Raw genomic sequence first — 19,536 nt, 5'->3', positions numbered from 1 at the left:
ATATCTTGAAGATGCTCCACTTTTGTGAAGTCAAAAAGGTCATCATGAAGTGGTCGACTATCAGCATGAAACTCGCCATCTTCATTGATGATATGCTCTCTAATGCCTTATATGTTGATTTCAGGTTTCATCTATTCATAATCCTATAATTGCCAAAGAGGATCATCAATAAACACAAAAAGATGGTGTGAATGGCTGAATAGTGTGTATACACAAAAAGCATCATCAGTGCATCACATAACTTGCTAAACTGCCGACACAAAGCTAGTATGTATAGCAGGTAGGTAAAGCTCCAACGAGCGCCACTATCATTCTATGACCAGCACAAGCACTCAATTCCATTAACCACTGCCTAGGAATCAGGGCGTTTTAAGTAGATCACAGTAGCTAAGCGCTAATAAATACATAAGTCATTGCAGTTGTACCTTAGGGTCTTCACAGGCTGTCTGTATCAACGCCTGTAGCAAGTAGTGGGCCGTGAAGAACCCACATCTGTGGTCCAAACCTTGCTGCTCGCACTCAGAACAAAGGAACACATGGTTACTAATTGAATTGACAAAACAACTTCACATCTGGAATGGAAGCACTACTTAATGGAACTTTGAATGCATGGGTCAACGTCATCCTTTTCCGCCCTTTTTTCATCTTAGCGGGTTGAAATCTGGTAAAAGCCCTACACATATATGAGTGGTTATAAATTTTGAAAAAATATGGGGCAATAGTAGGCTAGACAATACTCATTCATCTATCACTTCTTGGATGAGAATCAAATCTGAGGTCATGCCTCTATTGGAGTTGACGTACATCACCTTTCTTCACTTCGGCAGATGATGACAACAACCCAGTGCCCACCACAGTTATGTGCAAACATCATAAACTTTTTTGTTGCATATTTTCTTAGGCAGCTTGTCAGATAGTTCAAGCTAAATGTTTTTTGTCCGCTATAGCCTTCCATGTTAGTGGTGCTGGATCAAGTATGCCAACAAACACTTTTAATTCCTTGACTTTTGTAATCAGGTATCTACCAAGAAAGAAGCATACAAAAGCAATTGGGCCTTTTTGGAACCATGCTATTACAATTTCTAAAGTTTGGAGAAACGCTATTACAATTTGTCTATTCGGAGAATTGTCATTACCATTCATCTCTCCTCACCTATGCCATTTTCTACATATATATCTCACGTACATGGACCCACATTCAGTCAGGTATACATACACAAATAAATACAGAGGTTAAGTTGTTGCCTCCTCCATCAGAATTCAAAACAAGCCGGCCCATGGCGGACGAGTGCTCACGCATGGCGGCATGTGCGTGTAGAGCGGCGGCGCTCACATGCAGCAGCCTGCGTTCAAAATGGAAGAACTAGAGGGCAAGGTCAGCACGTCCCGTAGATGCTGCCCTAGAGATGACACCATGGACCACTGGCGCATCGAGCATGGGTGAGAGCAGGCGGATGAAGTTCTCCATGCGCGTCATCCACCACAACTGCCTGATCATGCGCAGGATCGCCTTGTGGAGCGGCTCCTCGCACCGGCCGGCCAGCAGCCCCTGCACACGTGTCTTAAAAAGGGTAAGTCATGTCAAAATACAAGTATTTGAGATAAGAAATAGAATTAAAAGCAAAAAAAAATGTCATATATAACAAAGTGTCAATGTTTCAAGTCCTATTTTAGCGAAGTCAACGTTAAAAATCATATAATAACAAAGTCACATATCTGGAGTCCTATACTAGCAATTATCTCCACCTCGATGCACTATATGTTTATATAATGAGAATGTCTATTTTCTTTGGGACGTATTAAAGCATTACAATATAACGTGTCTATACTACTACAAAAAATATAGATGTATGTACAAAATTGTTTCTACACGTCTTAATACACACTATGATCTTACTATACAACGATATATGTAGACATGCAACAAAAATGTGGTTACAATATTGTTTCTACTTTTGTTAACACATGTTTAGGTGTTACTATAAAACATGCCACCTACCACGTCATATATCCACGTTATTTAGCACTTCACCTTTCCACGTCAGCTGGCACGTCTTCTCCAACATCACCAACTACATCGTTTCTATACCCCTTAATGCACAATAATGTGTTACTATAAAACATGACTATAGTAGTAGATACGAATTATGAATGTGTCTACAATATTGTCTCTATATTTTTTTCATATGTAATGAAATGTTACTACATGATGTAACTACACTATAGACACATTTTATATATGCATCTACAAAAGCATATCAATATGTTTAGACATGCATCTAACACATCTATGAAACGTCTATTCATCGAATATATGCGCTAACAAAAATCATCTCTACGGATGCTGACACACAGTCCATACAAAGACGCTTCTAACACGTTTTCGTAAAGTGTGCCTATATCACTATAGAGATGAATTAAAGTGTGTTAGTCCATACGAAGATGCTTCTAACACGTTTTCGTAAAGTGTTCCCATATCACTATAGAGATGAATTAAAACGTGTCTACTATCTAAAAGCATAGCTGAGAGGGGTTTTCTAGTAGTGTCAAAAAGTAATTTAAAATTTATGCGAAAGGGCGTATTACTATTTTCATGCAAGGGTGGTTTGGGACTTCAGATCGGCCAATCTATTCATCAACCGATCCACACACGAGCAAAACATTGTTCTTCAGGTTTGGAACTTCAGGTCAGTGGCTCCGTACCAAGCCCAAAAGAGACATGGGAGATAGCCGATTGCCGCGGTTGTTTAGTTCCAAAATTTTTTGCAAAATAAAAAGAGTACCACTTTCGTTTGTATTTGACAAATATTATCCAATTATGTACTAACTAGACTCAAAAGATTCGTCTCGTCAATTCCGACCAAATTGTACAATTAATTTTTATTTTCGTCTATATTTAATACTTCGTGCATGCGTGTAAAGATTTGATGTGACGGAAAATCTGAAAAATTTTGCAAATTTTTTTGAGAACTAAACAAGCTGCGCAAGGATTCCTCTGCACGCCAGATCGAAGAAGTTGCGGGAGTCGTTCGCAGTGGTGAAGGACTGCAGCAGCGCAGGCACCCATCTCTCGATCTGTTTTTTCTTATTGCTGGCATCAAAGATGTTATGTGGATGTACAAATGAAGCACCAGCACAATTACTAAGCTACCCTTCTTAACAATAAAGCACTTTTAGTTAGGATGAACGGTAACATATGTCAGTAATTAACTGACGAGTCACTGATATATTTTACTCGAGTAACATTCCACATGATACAAAAATTTGAAAGTTACGTTAGAGATACTGATCGACCTTAGTATGGAAACAACCCATATATAATAATGAAGCATGTGATGGATGAACTCAATGTGTAAAAAAAAAAAAGAATAGAATTTCTAAGATGAAATGAAGTGTCGTACCTAGACAAAACTACGCAAGCAGACGTATCTAGGCAATGCCAGAACTAAAAGCCATATAGCAATTGGAACAACCAGTTTAAGCTCCCTGACAGAGACAGACTGATAGTTATCAAATTGCCTTGTTCAATCATATATATATTCCATAGTCCCTACGTAAAAATGGGAAAACAAATGATAATTGCTAGTCATATTTATACTCACAATGGTCTTCATTAGGCTTCTGCATGGTCGGATGGACGCCTGCTGCATCCTTGAGCCATGCCAATTTGATTCCGTCTTTCGACCTGGAGTATGGGACAATTGGGATGGACGGCTGCTGCACCCCTGATGCCATCCTCCAAAGCCTCCACCTCGTCAGCAACAGCTCCGTGGCAGTTAACATCGACAGCCACATGTTTGAGGCCTAGTCCCAGATTCTGCAGCCCAACGAGGAGGCCACCTTCCCCAAACTTGAACTGGCACCGTGCCATCAGTCGCAGCTTGAGCATTTGGAGCTTTGGCATGGCTCCTGGCTCAAACTCCAACGCCTCGCACCCACAGCACAAATTAAACTTGACCAAACGCTGAAATCCTTGTCTGCTGATTGCATGCCTTGGGTAGGGGATGCTTGAATCTCCCTCTTCGTCATTGGATAAAAAGCCAAAAGTAAGAGAGAGAAGCACAGGTAAACTCGCTATCATATTTATTCCTTCCTTGCCTACATCACCATGGATATTTATTCCTTTAATGTGGAGGCGAGACAGGTTGACTAGTGAGCTAATCTGAGGGCACACCCTATTAAAGATATGTGTATAAAGAACAAGCTTTTGAAGTGGTGGTGGAGCAGGGACATACGAAGCCTTGTTGAATAAACATGTGGCATCAGGATCACTCTCCAGCACGCGTAGTTCTCGCAGGTGACTAAATAACCTAGAGACGGTTGAGATACATGCTTCCTTGTGATCCTTCATATCACGTAATTCAATAGAGCATAGCCACTCAATTTCAAGTACTTTCAGATTAGTTAGATCACCGAGTCCTTGGATAAACTTTATAGATTGAATACCCAAATTGACCCTTGATAGCTCTTCCAACGCCTGCAGATTTCTGATTTCATCAGGTAGATGCACAGACGACCGGACTAAAAGACGCACCAACTTATGCAACTGGGTAATACATGTTGGTATGCTTTCAAGATTGGCCCAACTCAAATCTAGTGTCTCTAGATGTTGCAGCTTTTGTGCATCTTCTGTAAGCTGAAGGCCTGCCCCCAAGTACTTCAATTGACCAAAACTTTTGACATGTCCAAGATTGCATTCACTAAATATACCTCCTATGGCCAACACTCGCAAGACTTGGCTGTTTAAAAACTCAGAGGCATGCTTTCTGAGCAGGTATGAATCAGATTGATAGACATTAATTGATCTAATATGAGCTCCATTTTTTATTGTCCTGGCAATCTCTTTCGCCGCCTGGGCAGAATTGACATTCCGGATGGATAATCGACGAATCTTGTTTGAAGAATAAATATTTCTAGAAAAACCATCACCATTCCATATAGTAACAAAGTTGTCCTCAACAGCCTTTGACACAATGAATTCAAGTATGACATCATGAACTCTGCACTGTTTCACGTTTGTCCCATCTACCCCAACCTTGGTTGGCTGGACCAAGCTTCTATTGATCAGCTCATTCAAGTAACTTCTCCCTAGCTGCTCCATACTTTCTCTGTCCTGTCCAGGAATCAGTCCTTCGGCTACCCATAGCAATATCAATTCTCGGCAATCAATGGAAAAATCCTCTGGAAACACACTCAGGTATAGCAAACAGCTCTTTAGATGGTGAGGAAGGTCAAAGTAGCTAAGCAGCAAAATTCTTTTCATTTTATCAATGGGAGAATCTTTGTCAACTGCAGCAGAAATGGACCTCAATACATTGTTCCAGACTTCCAATGTCTTGCTTCTGTTTGCTAATAAACCAGCGATACTGATTATGGCTAATGGTAAGCCAGAACATTTCTTCAAAATGTCGCTGCATACTTTCCTCAAATCTGGGTGACAATCATCACTGGAGAAAAATAGTCTTTTAAAGAATAACCTTTGAGAGTCATCATCATTGAGTGGTTTTGCTTCATACATTTGTGCCGCAATACCAGTACAACATGAGTTAGCTACTGCTTTAACGCGTGTTGTAGTAATAATTCTGCTTCCATTGTTATTGAGAGGTAAGGCAGACCGCAGAAGCTCCCATGCTGATACACTCCAGATATCATCAATCAAGATGAAGTACCTGCATGCATTGGTTACGAAATCATGTAATTATGTAAGTCCATCATGCATTTGAGCATATTGTGGTGAAATTAAAGAAATCCGAGAAAACTGATAATAAGATGGATCATAGCGACACACTTTTCTATCAGTAAAAGTGTATTATTACACATGAGAAATACTTGCTGTGAGCTCATAATATTTTAAAGATATGTTACAACCTCCATAATAGTAAGTACAGCAGAAGAACACCTAGAGGCCCACCCAAAAGACACCAGCATTCAGTTCAAAAACTCAGTTCCTAAATGAGATTTTTACGAATATTTAGAATCCTGATCCTATCTTTTAGGAAGTAATTTTAATGAATATGGATTAGGTGGTACAAATTGAATTTTCTGCCAAAGTGGTATACACAAACAAATATTAATCCTTCTACATACCAGCCCCAACTGCATATGCATAGACGCATGAGGACAGTTGACTTGAGTTTGTTCATTGTTGTAACATCTTTACGCTGTCTACTTCAAAAATTCCCAGAAAAATTTATTAATGGTATAATAGTTAGGTGAGCTCATGTGATGAACAAATATTCCACCACATTATTCTAGCTGGACGAACTACTTAAGTATTACAAAAAGAAATAATATTGGTTAATTACCTCTTGTCCATCAAGCGTTGTCTCACTGTGCGTATGAGCTGCTGATCTGTTTCCATCCTTTCCGATGAGTCAAAATTACTCTTGCTTATTTGAGACAAAATATCTCTAAGAAGCGTCTTCATATCTGGAGTTTGTGATACAGAAACAAAAGCCCGGCAATCAAATACTTCAGTGATTTTGTGGTACACCTCCATGGCGAGAGTGGTCTTCCCCTGTCCACCGATCCCATAGATGGACACCACCTTGTGCTGCTGCTCTTCACATTTCAATAACTGGATTATCTCCTCACGAGGAGCATCAACTCCCACGAGATCCATGGCCTCCTGAAAGAGTGCAGGTGCTCGAGGATCCAAGAGCACCGGCTGTGCTGAGGCAGCGAGACACTGATTGATGTCGTAGTAGCGTTTCCCCCTCTCGCTCTGCTCGCTGACGAGGCTCTTGAGTTCCTGAATCTCCTCTGCTATTCCTCCGTCCTCGAACAGCGTCTTCACCTTTCGCATGGCCTTGCGCACAAAGTTGGCCTTGGAACCTCCATGGCTGTGGTTGAGCATGAAACGGTCGATGCAGTCCTCGATGTCGTAGGACAGCTCACGTACCTTGCTCCTCCAGTCCTTGGCGAGCGGATCGATCTGGTCGTCGTCCTTGTCGGCGAGCATCTGCAGAACGGCATCCATGGTGCTCAGCTCCTCTTGCAGGAAGCGGATCCCACGCTCCACGTCTTTGGCGAGCTTGTACTTCTCGGTGAGCATGGTGCCCAGCTTGCCGATGACGGAGCCCATCACGCCTGCGGCGGCGCTGGCCATCACTTCCGCCATCCTAACTCGAAAACACTCGCTCTGTATGTGGGGGGTTACTAGCTAGGTAGCTAGCATGCGCGGCGCGGTGGTGTTGGAGATGCCAATTCCAGGGATGATTGCTCGTCCACTAATGATGGGATTCCATTTCTGCGCGTGAGCACTGGGAACAACAACACGAAGTTTCCTCTCACTTTCCTCCGTAACCACTTTCCTTCACCAACTCTCGCTCAGTTTTTCTCTTTCGGCCAGGACACCTCTGTGCCGGCGGGCAGCTTGCCCATGTGACGCCACTCCAGGAAGTAAATTTAGAACAATACCAAGTGGTTGATGACGTTGCCCCGTCTAGTCCTAATAATTAAATTAACTATGGTCCATTCACCTCGCTAACGCGAAAACCAAAGTTGTGCTCGTTTGTATATGGGAGTAAAGCTGCCATGACTTTAAGCCTGTTTGTTTACCTGCAAAGCTATGACTAAAAGTACTATTCGTTAATTTGTTATGAGAGAAAAATACTATTAAGATTCGGCAGATAAGCTCAAGCGAACAATAACTTTATCAACCATATCAATCTAGGCCCAACTGTCTTATATGGATAGACAATTTCTAGACCTTTGATTGTTTTCTAGACAACATCTAAGGAATAAGACATGGGTACGCATCTATTACTATAGGTGAGATGTATCACTACTACAGAATTTCTTTTGCGTGTTACCCTTTTTTTATTGGAGGCGGACACACCTCGCAACCGCCTATGTTGTTCCGAGTCAGGTCGCCCTCCCAAAGATCTATCTCGGTTAAACTTTAACGGGGACGATTGCCTTAAAACAACCACATCCCTTAATTATCTATTAACTAAGGCGGTTGCACAATAACACCACAACCGTTAATTCATTAATGGAGATGGTCGTCTTAAATCGACCATCTCGATTAATAGGTATTAACAGAGGCGGTCGATTTAAGACGACTACCTCCATTAATGGATTAACGAAGGCGGTCGTTATAAAATAACCGCCTCCATGGACACGTAGAGCCGGAGTGGGGCTTCGCGCTGGGACAATTCACGTGCTACTCCACGTCAACGACCTAGAAGCGGGGCTAGTGGCCACTCGTGGCTCGCCACATGTCTACGGCCACTTGTCATGGCACAGAAGAAGCACAAACCAAAGGAGGCAGCTACACATGGTCTATCTCTTTTTCTTTCTCATGCTGCGGCACCCCTTCCACCCTCCTCCATCCTCAACCGCTGCACACAAAAACCTCCCTCTCTTGTCCCGCAAAGAAGTGCCGCGCTCATCCTCTCTCCTTTCGTGCATCGTCACTACTCCCTCTCTTGACCGTAGCTGGGGCAACGAAGCCAGCAGCCATGAAGGACTTCCTCTCTCTCTCTCTCTCTATGCGACAATGAAGGCAGCAGCGAGGAGAAGACGGGCTGGATCCAGTGGAGGGCATCCGGATTCAATGGAGGCCTGCTAGACCCGGTGAAGGACAGCGGTAGCGGCACCGATGAGGCAGGTACCGTCACCCCATCTTTATCTATTTTCCTCTATTTTTTTCTCCCTCACTGTTCCCTTTCCCCTTCTGCAGATCTGGTGCTCTGCACGGACGGCAGCGTTGGAGAGCGAAAAACTAGGAACCAGCACGGGCGAGGATGACTACGGCGGCTAGCCGTCGGACGGTGGCGCACGAGCGGCCTTTGCGACGTTGACAGGAGCCGGCACTGACCATGGAAAGGATGGCCTGGATGACGGCGACTCCAAAAGCTGGAGCTAGCTGGCTCTAGGACTTGGGTTTTTTTATTTTATTTTTTGTTAACCAAGACGGGCCTAGTATAGTGACCGCCTCCAAAAGACATCAAACAAGGCGGGTATGACGATCGCCTTCACAAAGTCGCAATTAATCATGACCATTGATTGGAGGCGGTTGCAAAAGCCCGCCTCCATTAACCCTTTTTTACCGCCTCCATTAAGACTTCTGTAGTAGTGTATCCATCAATTGTTTGTTTCTTTGATAATGTACAGAATAGATAGACCAATAAACTATCGTAAAGTTCCATCTGTCGGCCGGCCAATCACTGATAATGTATGCTGAGTCACTTCAAGGCCAGGTTCACCTGACCTCTTGCCGGCTATATCGATCTATTTAACCCTGTCAGATTGTTGTCTGTTTTAATTAGTTCTAGCCATTTTTCTCAATCATGCACTAGGTTTGCATGTTTTTGTATTAAGGTAGAGAAAGTATGGTTACAGCACGCTTACATGCTCATGGCTCCTTGTGTCAGCCTTGTCTGGAACAAATACTATGCAAAAAAAAGTTCCACGTGCTGCAAGAGAGAAAGGGTCCTTTTGGTGGAAGGACATTCTCAGATTGAACACGCTGTATTGCTCATTGCTCCCAAGGGATGGATCGACAGTTCTCTTTTGGGATGATCTCTGGTCTGATAGAGTGCTCTCCCACGACTTCCCGTGCCTATTTTCTTTCGCTAAAAGTGCTAGAGCCTCAGTAAAGCACATAATGTCAGAGAAACAGACTTGGACTCGATTTTCAACCTTCCTCTCTCCCAGCAAGCCTAAAAGTGCTAAAGTGCTAAAAGTGCTAGAACCTCAGTCAGTCAGTCTGCAGCGGACCGGGGTAAGGAGCAGCAGTGGTCAGTGGCTCTGTGAGACACACGTAAGTAGCAGTAGTGCAGTACCAAGCACACAAGACACGGGGAGACCGCTCGTTGTCCTGACATAAATCAGTATAACCAAAATTGTCCATTGTACGAAGATTAGAACTTCTGACCCCTTACTAAAACTTTTGACTTTCAAATATGAATTCTGTCTTTATGCGAAAATCAGAGCTTCTGACCCCTACCAGAACTTCTGATTGTCATATTTCGATTCATGAAGAGTCCAAACTCGATCCCAACTCTTTCAATCTCATGGGAAGCATGGTAAATAATTCTTGGCCTTCCTACTAGAATAAGACCATCAAGATCATGTCCGATTGAGTTCCCATCTATCCAATTGTTAAAACACATCTACTACTCAAAATATTTTACCTTTTTCCAAACCCCTGCTGTTCGTTGCATCTCTTCCCGAGATTCATCGGTGTTCTAGGCGGTCTTGCTGATCCTAGAACAACCTAGGCGAGCTCCTTCCCAACAGGTCCTCCCGGGAGTCATTCCCAGGCTTTTGCGGCATTGGATGGGGGCTTAACCAATCTCTAGATCGGTTTAGTCGTTCCTAAAAGTTCTTTGCTGTGTGTATTGGGTTGTTTGCAATCCTGCACGTGCTAGCCCTAGCTGGTGGGACTTAGATCACAATTTAACGTCAACACATTTTTTGGTGACTCTGCTAGGGAAGAGATCAAATCAAGAGACCAAGATGTCTGAAAACCAAGACAAGAACAAGAACGATCTCACAGATGCATCCAACGAAGCCAACATACTCCGTCCTACTACTCTTGATCAACTTCCACAGGAGCTTCGCAAGGAGGTGGATGCAGCAAACGCTGCTAATGTGGCGCACGCATTAGCAGCTTGCTCGTTCAAGACCTATGCAAGCAAGGTTGCTGATCTAGACAAGCTTGTCAACTTCAGAATCGCCACATTTGATGGAACCTCCACTTCTGCACCTAATGTACAACCCGTTATAAGTGAAACCCCCGCTAGTCTATTTATTCCGGAGCAATTTAAGTGGATGGAAGAACAATTACAGGCACGGGAAGTTAGTATTATCAATTGAATGAATACTATTAAGCACAATGCTAGTTTTAAGAAACCAATTGAATCTGGAATTGCTGTTTTGAGTTCTCCTTTACCAGCACCATCGGCTACTAAGCCCATAGATTATCCTTATGGCATGCCGATGAATGCTTCTAGACGACAATCTGTCTCTTCGGCTATTGTGGGCACTAATGCTATGATTGGGAATCCCAAATATACTGCTCCTATTAATAGTGTTCCTCAGATGGCTAATATATTAGTGATTGCATTGATGATAATATGGCTGAATCTGGATTCAAACCATCTTTTACCACTGTCACATATAGTCTTAGTATTCCTCCTAAGGGCACTGCGGAGCTAAATCCCGTGCCTCCTTATATTTTTAATCAACGATTGAATTCCTAGCAAAACAAACAAAATCATGAGAGACCAATGCATGATATCGGACATAACAATGTTGGCTCATCGGCTAGACTGACTTTTCAAGTCGGACATGCTGATCATCAACATGGTAAAACTCATTTGCCACAGGTAAAAGTGGTTCTCGCTAGGAGCTTCTAGCATGAGAAAGATTATAGAGAACTTTGGTGTTGACATTAAGGGTGATACAACGGTTTATTAAAAACCCTATCCTTCTCATTTTGATTGGGCACCTTCTCCTACTAATTTTTGATTGTCTGTTTTATTAAGTTTAGTGGAGAAGATAGTAGAAGCACTAGAGACCATGTGAGTCAATATTTGGCTCAATCGGGAGAAGCTAGTTCGAGTGAAGCTTTGGCAGTTCGCATGTTTCCTTTATCTTTAACTAGAATAGCTTTTTCATGGTTTGCTCCACTAGCTCCTGGATCAATTAATTCATGGCTCAATTTAGAGTACAAATTTCATGAGCACTTCTTCTCTGGTTCTAATGAGCTTAAGCTTTCTCACTTTACATAGGTTAAGCAACAATGTGATGAACCCGTTGTTGATTATTTTAGAAGGTCTAGAGACACCAAAAACCGATGATTCAATGTTTTTATTGCTGAGAAAGATTTTGGTGACTTGGCTTATAATGGTTTGAAATATTATTTTAGAGAGAAGCTTGATGATTTTATTTCTTTCAATGTAAACAAATGTAACACCCAAAATTTATTTCTCAATTAAATAGGATTATTTGTTTTCTGTCTATTTCAACAGGTTGATAATCCAGCGCCAACAATCAGCAGAAGTGGGAAGCCGATCGATCTTCTTCAATCAGGCCCGATTTCTTTGATCGGCCACCACGCACCAAGTCTAGCGGCTCTGGCGCACCGCAACGTGCACTTCAAGAAGACGACCACCAAGAGGTCAAAAGCATCTCCATCGGTAGCCACTGCCACCCTAGCACAGGCTTTCAAGGCAAAACTCCTTAATTTCCTTTGCTTGCACTGATTTCATCCCGTACTCATATCATCCTTTCAGGGCGTATCGGCCGCAACAGGAACTTCATCGGTAATTTTATCTTCCAACAAAATTTCATCAATATTCTTTTATGCTTTTACTCATGAAATTTTGGTTGTTGCAACAGCAAACTGGCAAATCGGCTAAGACCAGAAGCACTCAAACAAGTGCCGATGCCCCCTAGCCCAGTCAAGCTAAGAGAAAAGGCCCCAAAAGCACCAAGTTGCAACCAAAGCGCCAGAGGACAGCACCATCTCCTCCCCCTCGTCCAGCATCGCGATCCATGTAGAATCATCACCTTCTTCACCGGAAGCCCAGACACAAGAAGTACCTTCTCCTCCCTAACAAATACCCCAGCAGCAAGAAGCACCAGCCGATGTCTCTGAATAGGTTGCCGATCCGGTTGATCTGGGCACGTCATCGACCATCCCTCCAGAACAATCAATCACCATACCTCCTCAAGGTAAAGTATTGATCATAGAATTATCACCGATGAATTTTATTTTTGCAAATCATAATCATCCTTGTAATTTCTCAGTTGAAGTTATTCCATCGGCAACTCCAGCCGATCAACCCATAGTGCCGGCTGCATCTCCACGTCAGAGGCACGAAATCTCTCTGAAGCAAGTAAGTTATTTGATCTCTAGCCTTTATATTATTAATATTTGATCATCGAATAACTTATCTCCATCCCCTTTTTAGGAACAAGATTCTCCAGACAGCCTATTCTCTTTTGCCATCGACATTTCCGATGACGAGGGTGAAGAAGCAAGCTCTTCTCAAGCAGTAGAAATCTCATCGGTAGAGATTAAAGTTAAGCTAGAAGACTTGTTGGCTCTGCTACATCAAGATACAGCCCAGCTAGTAGATGATTCTGATCCAGCCAAAGCTTTATTCAAGACTCTTCGTGGTCAGATCCCAGTCGATGCAGAAGAAGTCCTTTTCCAAGCTGCACACTTAGAAAGCCGCCAGCTCCAATATCAGAAAGCAACTCAGCGTCTTGCCAATAGTGCTGCTCACGCCCGGCTCACAGAAGAAGTGATGCAAGTAAAGCGCACTGCTGATGAAAAACACAAGAGCATCGGCATTCTGCAGTCCTCAGGGGATGAGCTAAAGCAGAAGATTTCCGATCTATCGGCAAGAAGAGAAGCCCTGCTAGCTGAACTCAAATAGGTAGAAGAGGCTCTGACCCAAGCTCAGCAAGAAGAAAGCCAGCTGCCTGAAATGCTCAGAACTCTTCAGCAAGAAAGAAATATCCAAGCTCACAAAGCACTGTAGATGAAGAAGAAGCTGAAGCCGATAGAGGGTTCTGCCGAACCTGTGAGCTCTTCATCGGCAACTCGTTCAATTCTGCCCTTAGAAAACTTCTAATCATTTTGATCTAGCCGATAGGATTGTTATCGGCACCTAAACATTACGCATGATCCTAGACACAGTTCATCCAGCCGATAGGAGTGTTATCGGCATTTAAACTTTCACGCATCAATCCAGATACTTGGGTAGTACTTCTTTAAATATTTTCCATTTAATGCTCTGGGAAATTCAACTCCTTCGAGAGTTTCTAAAATATAAGCATTGCCAAGAGCAGACCGACTTATCCGATAAGGACCTTCCCAATTAGGATACCATTTTCTAAATTTTAAACTTTTAGTCCCAATCGGTAGAATTAATTTCCATACCAAATTTCCAACAGCAAACTCTTTGGCTTTCACCTTTTTATCATACCATTTGGCAACTCTCTTTTTATTTTCTTCTATGCTTATCAAAGCCCTCAAGCGATGCTCTGCCAAATCATCCAACTCATTCTTCATCAAAGTGGCATAATCATCGGCAGTTAGTTGATCCTGAGAAAATAACCATCTGGAACCAATTTTAATTTCCCATGGCAATACTACGTCATGTCCATACACCAACTGATAAGGTGATACTTTGGTTGATCCATGACACTCCATTCGATATGACCACAAAGCTTTATTTAACAACGTGTGCCATCTTCTTAGATTTTCTTTGACTTTCCGCTTAATAAGCTTAATAATCCCTTTGTTAGAAGCCTCGGCCTATCCATTAGCTTGAGCATAGTAAGGAGAAGAATTCGACACTTTAATCCCCATACCGATTGCAAATTCATCAAACTCTCCTGATGTAAACATGGTACCCTGATCGGTAGTGATTGTTTGAGGAATGCCAAATCGGTAAACAATGTGTTCTTTCACAAAATCAATCATGTTGGCCGATGTCACTTTCTTCAAAGGAATAGCTTCAACCCATTTAGTAAAATAATCAATGGCAACTAAGATAAACTTATGCCCCTTGCTTGACGGCGGATAAATCTGGCCGATGAGATCAATGGCCCATCCTCGGAGCGGCCAAGGTCTAATAATGGGATTCATAGCCGATGCAGGTGCCCTTTGAATATTGCCAAACTTCTGACATCCTTGACATCCTTTGAAGTATTTAAAGCAATCTTCAAGTATAGTCGGCCAATAATACCCGTTTCTCCTAATCATCCATTTCATTTTGAAAGCCTATTGATGTGCTCCACACACTCCTTCATGAATTTCACCCATCAAGTTCCTAGCTTCATCATCGCCCAAACATTTAAGCAAGACCCCATCTATTGTCCGATAATACAACCCTTCTTCAAGGAGTACATACTTCGTGGCTTGAAACCTGACACGCCTCTCAACTTTTCTGGATGAATCCTTTAAATATTCAATAATCGCTTTTCTCCAATCATCGGCCCCAACTACCGATAACACATTCGAGATGGGTTGATATCCCGAGGCGTGTTGAGCCAATCGGTTAGCTTCTTCATTATGCAACCAAGGAATATGCTCTAACCGGAAATCCTTGAATTCCCTTAATAGTTATACGCACCTTTCATAGTAGATTATCAAAACCTCACTTCGACATTCATAAATTCCAGCCAATTGATTTATAACGAGCATAGAATCACCAAAGATTTCAACAACATCGGCATGAACTCCCTTTAACAGTTCCAATCCTTTGATCAAAGCTTGGTATTCGGCTTGATTATTTGTTGACGTAGCAATAATCGGCAAAGAAAACTCATACTTCTTTCCTTGAGGACCTTTCCTTGAGGAGAAATTAACACTATACCGATTTCTGCCCCTCGGTCACATGTAGATCCATCAAAGAAGAGCGTCCAAGGAACAATTTCCAAAGCATTCACTACACCACAGTGCTGAGTCACAAAATCAGCCATAATCTATCCTTTAACTGCTTTGGCCGATTCGTAACGTAGATCAAATTCCGACAATGCTAATATCCACTTACCGATTCTACCATTCATAATCGGCATCGATAACATGTATCGGACCACATCATCTTTGCATATAACAGTGCATTCGGCTGATAGCAAATAGTGTCTTAATTTGATACAAGAAAAGTACAAGCATAAGCACAACTTTTCAATTGCCGAATACCTTGTTTCAGCATCTACCAGTCTTCTACTTAGATAATAAATCACATGCTCTTTCCCTTCAAATTCTTGAATTAGAGCTGAACCGATGACCATCCCATCGGTAGACAAATATAATCTAAAAGGCTTTCCTTGTTTAGGTGGAATCAAAACTGGAGGACTTGTCAGATAATTCTTGATCTCATCCAATGCTAACTGTTGCTCTTTCCCCCATATAAATTCTTGATCGGCTTTTAACTTAAGCAAAGGACTGAACGCACAAATCTTACCAGACAAATTAGATATAAATCGTTTGATGAAATTTATTTTGCCGATCAATGATTGAAGTTAAGTCTTATTGGTGGGAGCAACTATCTTGTTCATGGCATCAATAGATCTCCTATTAATTTCAATCCCTCTTTGATGCACCATGAAACCAAGAAACTGTCCTGCCGATACACCAAATGCACATTTATTAGGATTCATCTTCAAACCATGCTTCCTTGTGCACTCCAACACCTTTCGCAGATCAGCTAGATGCTTTGTGAAATCTTCAGACTTAACCACCATGTCATCAATATAAATTTCCACCAGCTTGCCAATGAACTCATGAAAGATGAAATTCATAGCCCTTTGATAAGTAGCACCGGCATTCTTCAAGCCAAAGGTCATGACTATCCATACAAACAGTCCCACATGACCAGGACATCTAAATGCAGTCTTGGGAATATCCTCTTCAGCCATAAATATTTGATTGTATCCTGCATTGCCATCCATAAAGCTAATGATCCAATGTCCAGCTGCAGCGTCAACCAACAAATCGGCAACCGGCATTGGATAACCATCCATTGGTGTAGCCTTATTGAGATTCCTAAAGTCAATACAGACACGAAGTTTCCCATTCTTCTTATAAACGGGGACAACATTGGAAATCCATTCGGCATACCGACACTGCCGAATAAATTTAGCTTCAATAAGTTTAGTTATTTCGGTCTTAATATCAGGAAGAATATTAGGATTGCATCGGCGTGCTGGCTGCTGATGCGGCCGAAATCCAGACTTGATAGGTAACCGATGTTCAACGATCGATCGGTCTAAACCAGACATCTCGGTATAATCCCAAGCAAAGCAATCTTTATATTCCTTTAACAAATCGGTTAATTGTTGTTTACACTCAGAATCTAACTTAGCACTAATAAAAGTAGGCCTTGGCCTATCACCATTACCTATATCTACTTCTACTAGATCATCAGCCGATGTAAACCCCTAACTTAATTTTCCATCATCGACGAACCTATCCATTAAAACCCTTCATCAGAACCGACTGCTTGGATTGGTGGAATCTCATAGTCGGCAATCTTGAGAAAATCTTATTCCCAAACTTCCCCTGAAATGCATCTGGTCTTCTCATAAGTATCTGCCTCTGCCGATGCAATGACGTATGAAGAGTCTCTGGGAACAATTTCAATTTTGTCTCCTACCCACTGAACCAAGCACTGGTGCATTGTAGAAGGAAAACAACAATTAGCATGAATCCAGTCTCTCCCCAACAGCAAATTGTATGCACCTTTTCCACTGATAACAAAGAAAGTCGTCGGCAAGGTCTTGCTGCCGATGGTCAATTCAACACATATAGCCCCTTTGACTGGAGATACATTTCCTTCAAAATCATTTAGCATCATATCAGTTTTGGTCAAATCCTGATCCCCTTTGCCAAGCTTCCGATATACTACATATGACATAATGTTGATAGCAGCCCCACCGTCAATGAGTATCTTGGTTATCGGTTGCCCATCAACCTTGCCTTTAACAAACAAAGACTTGAGATGCTGCCTTTCATCATCAGAGGGTTTCTCAAACATAGCTGTCATTGGGTCAAGAGCCAACTGAGCTATCTGATCAGGGAAATTTATCTCCTCATCATCACTGAAAGGTGCAAGAAACTCCATCGGCAACATGAACACCATATTAACATCCGTCAGGCCTATTCCCCTGGGGTCTGACTGCTGCCGATTTTCAGACATAGAAGCATTTTCTTCCCTATTAAATACTTCTTGTCGCTCTCGTTGTAGCCGCCTTTTTTGTGTCCTTGTCAGCCCTTCTGGACACCATGGGGGAAGTTGTGTTCTCCGCACTGGTTGATGATGAATTTCCCTTGATTCCACCCGATAAGTATTAGTATCCCTGCAAAATATAAACTCATCGGGGACCCGTGCATCTGCCATCTCTTCAAGTTCCTCTTGGTTTCTTGGGAAATAACCGACACGTTCCCTAAGCCTGTCATGCACATTGAGCCTTCCCCCCAGCCGATCATGCACTGATGTCCTTCCTCTAATCGGCTCATTAAAACGCCGATCATCGTCTTGATATCGCAGATTTGGTCTATCATGCCGATTATAACCATTGCACTCGGGGCAGTCTCTAACAGTTGGTAGCTTGATGTTTTGCTCCCAACAGTGGATGAAGAACGGGCAATTCCAATGATCTTTATGCTGATTCCACTCTTGTCGGCGTCTTTCCTCCTCTCGGCGACGATCTTCCTGCTGGCGACGATACCGATCCTCATGTTGTTGCCATGTTTATCGATGCCGCCTATGAGTAATCACAATACTGGATCGAGGAGGTCTTCCAGAACTAGTGCCTTCTTGGATCAAGCCCTTGCCCTTGGCATCATCGGCACTGATCTAGTGCTGAGGATCTACCGATGCACTCCTCTCAGCTGCTTCTGAATTTAAAACTTTAGTCTTTCCCTTAGCATCCAGCATATTTGTGGAGAAAGGGTGCTGATCAATCTTCATCAGCTTTTGAGCTTTGGAGCTATCAAATTTAATCCTCCCAGATTCTATAGCCGATTGTAGCTATTGTCTGAACACTTTGTATTCATTTGTACTATGAGACGTTGCATTATGCCACTTGCAATACTTGATCTTCTTCAACTCTTCTGCCAATGGAATCACATGGTTGGGTGACAATTTAATTTGCCCCTCCTGAAGCAGAAAGTCAAATATCCTATCGGCTTTTGTGATGTCAAACGCAAACTTTTCTAGCTCTTTATGGCCGAAAGGACAAGACATCGGCTTTGTGTTCTTCACCCATTCTGCCAAGCCGATGACTGGTTCTTCATCAGAATCTGAACTTGCTGCCTCATCAACAAATGACATCTTTTTTTTCCAAGCTTTCCTAGGTTCAAAAGCCTTGATATCCTGATCAGAAATCCTCTGCACCAAATGACTTAGACTTTCAAACTCTTGAGACGCATACTTGTCTTTGATATGTGGCAACAATCCCTGGAAAGCCAAATCGGCTAGCTGCTGATCGTCCAGAACTAGACTATAGCACTTGTTCTTGACATCCCGCAACCTTTGTACAAAACTTTCAACCGATTCATCATTGCGTTACCTCAACCTGACTAAATCGGTATTTTTTTCTCATGAACTCCAGAAAAGAAGTATTTATGAAACTGCTTTTCTAGATCGTTCCAAGTAATCACTGAATTTGGAGGTAATGAAATAAACCAAGTGAAGGCCGATCCAGATAAAGATGATGAGAATAAACGAACCCTTAACTCATCTCTGTTAGCAGCTTCTCCACATTGGATGGTGAACCTATTAACATGTTCCATGGTTGACGTGTCATCTTGTCCAGAGAATTTGGTGAAATCTAGCACCTTGTACCGATTTGGAAGCGGGATCAAGTCATACGTAGGAGGATACGGTGTCTGATAAGAGTAAATATTGACCTTCGGTTTTATTCCAAATTGATCTCTCATAACTTCAGCTATCTTATCGGCCCAATAAGCATCGGCATCCTGCCGATGTATAGGTTGAGGTTCTGGCGCCTACTGATAAGCTTCCACATGCCTCTGATGCGCACGATCTCCCGGGAACA

The 19,536-nt window shown here is 42.4% G+C and overlaps 1 protein-coding gene across 7 annotated transcripts; it reads right to left on the bottom strand.

Annotated features, from left to right (window-relative positions):
- On the bottom strand, positions 976 to 7,364 carry LOC8060008 (disease resistance protein RPP13). Of its 7 annotated transcripts, none has more exons than XR_002453467.1 (4): positions 6,306 to 7,364; positions 3,603 to 5,669; positions 3,402 to 3,486; positions 976 to 1,561 (listed from the first exon to the last, which is right to left on the bottom strand). XR_002453467.1 is itself a non-coding variant. In XM_021461475.1 (3 exons), exons 1-2 carry the CDS (start codon positions 7,118 to 7,120, stop codon positions 3,614 to 3,616), a joined length of 2,871 nt encoding a protein of 956 aa, XP_021317150.1. In that variant the 5' UTR covers positions 7,121 to 7,364; the 3' UTR covers positions 976 to 1,561; positions 3,603 to 3,613. The 7 variants fall into 7 exon arrangements, 3 of the variants coding, with proteins under 3 accessions (XP_021317150.1, XP_021317152.1, XP_021317151.1); XR_002453468.1 differs by having other exon boundaries at positions 976 to 1,549; XR_002453465.1 differs by having other exon boundaries at positions 3,402 to 5,669.

The sequence above is a fragment of the Sorghum bicolor genome, chromosome 5 (genome assembly GCF_000003195.3).
Source record: "Sorghum bicolor cultivar BTx623 chromosome 5, Sorghum_bicolor_NCBIv3, whole genome shotgun sequence".
Taxonomy (NCBI): domain Eukaryota; kingdom Viridiplantae; phylum Streptophyta; class Magnoliopsida; order Poales; family Poaceae; genus Sorghum; species Sorghum bicolor.
This window is presented reverse-complemented; position numbering and strand designations above follow the sequence as displayed.

Excerpts from the sequence above, each read along its gene's own strand:
- LOC8060008 (XM_021461475.1), bottom strand. The coding sequence starts at position 7,120 with ATGGCGGAAGTGATGGCCAGCGCCGCCGCAGGCGTGATGGGCTCCGTC. Across the intron at positions 5,670-6,305 it reads CAACGCTTGATGGACAAGAG|GTACTTCATCTTGATTGATG; the intron begins GTAATTAACCAA and ends CAATGCATGCAG.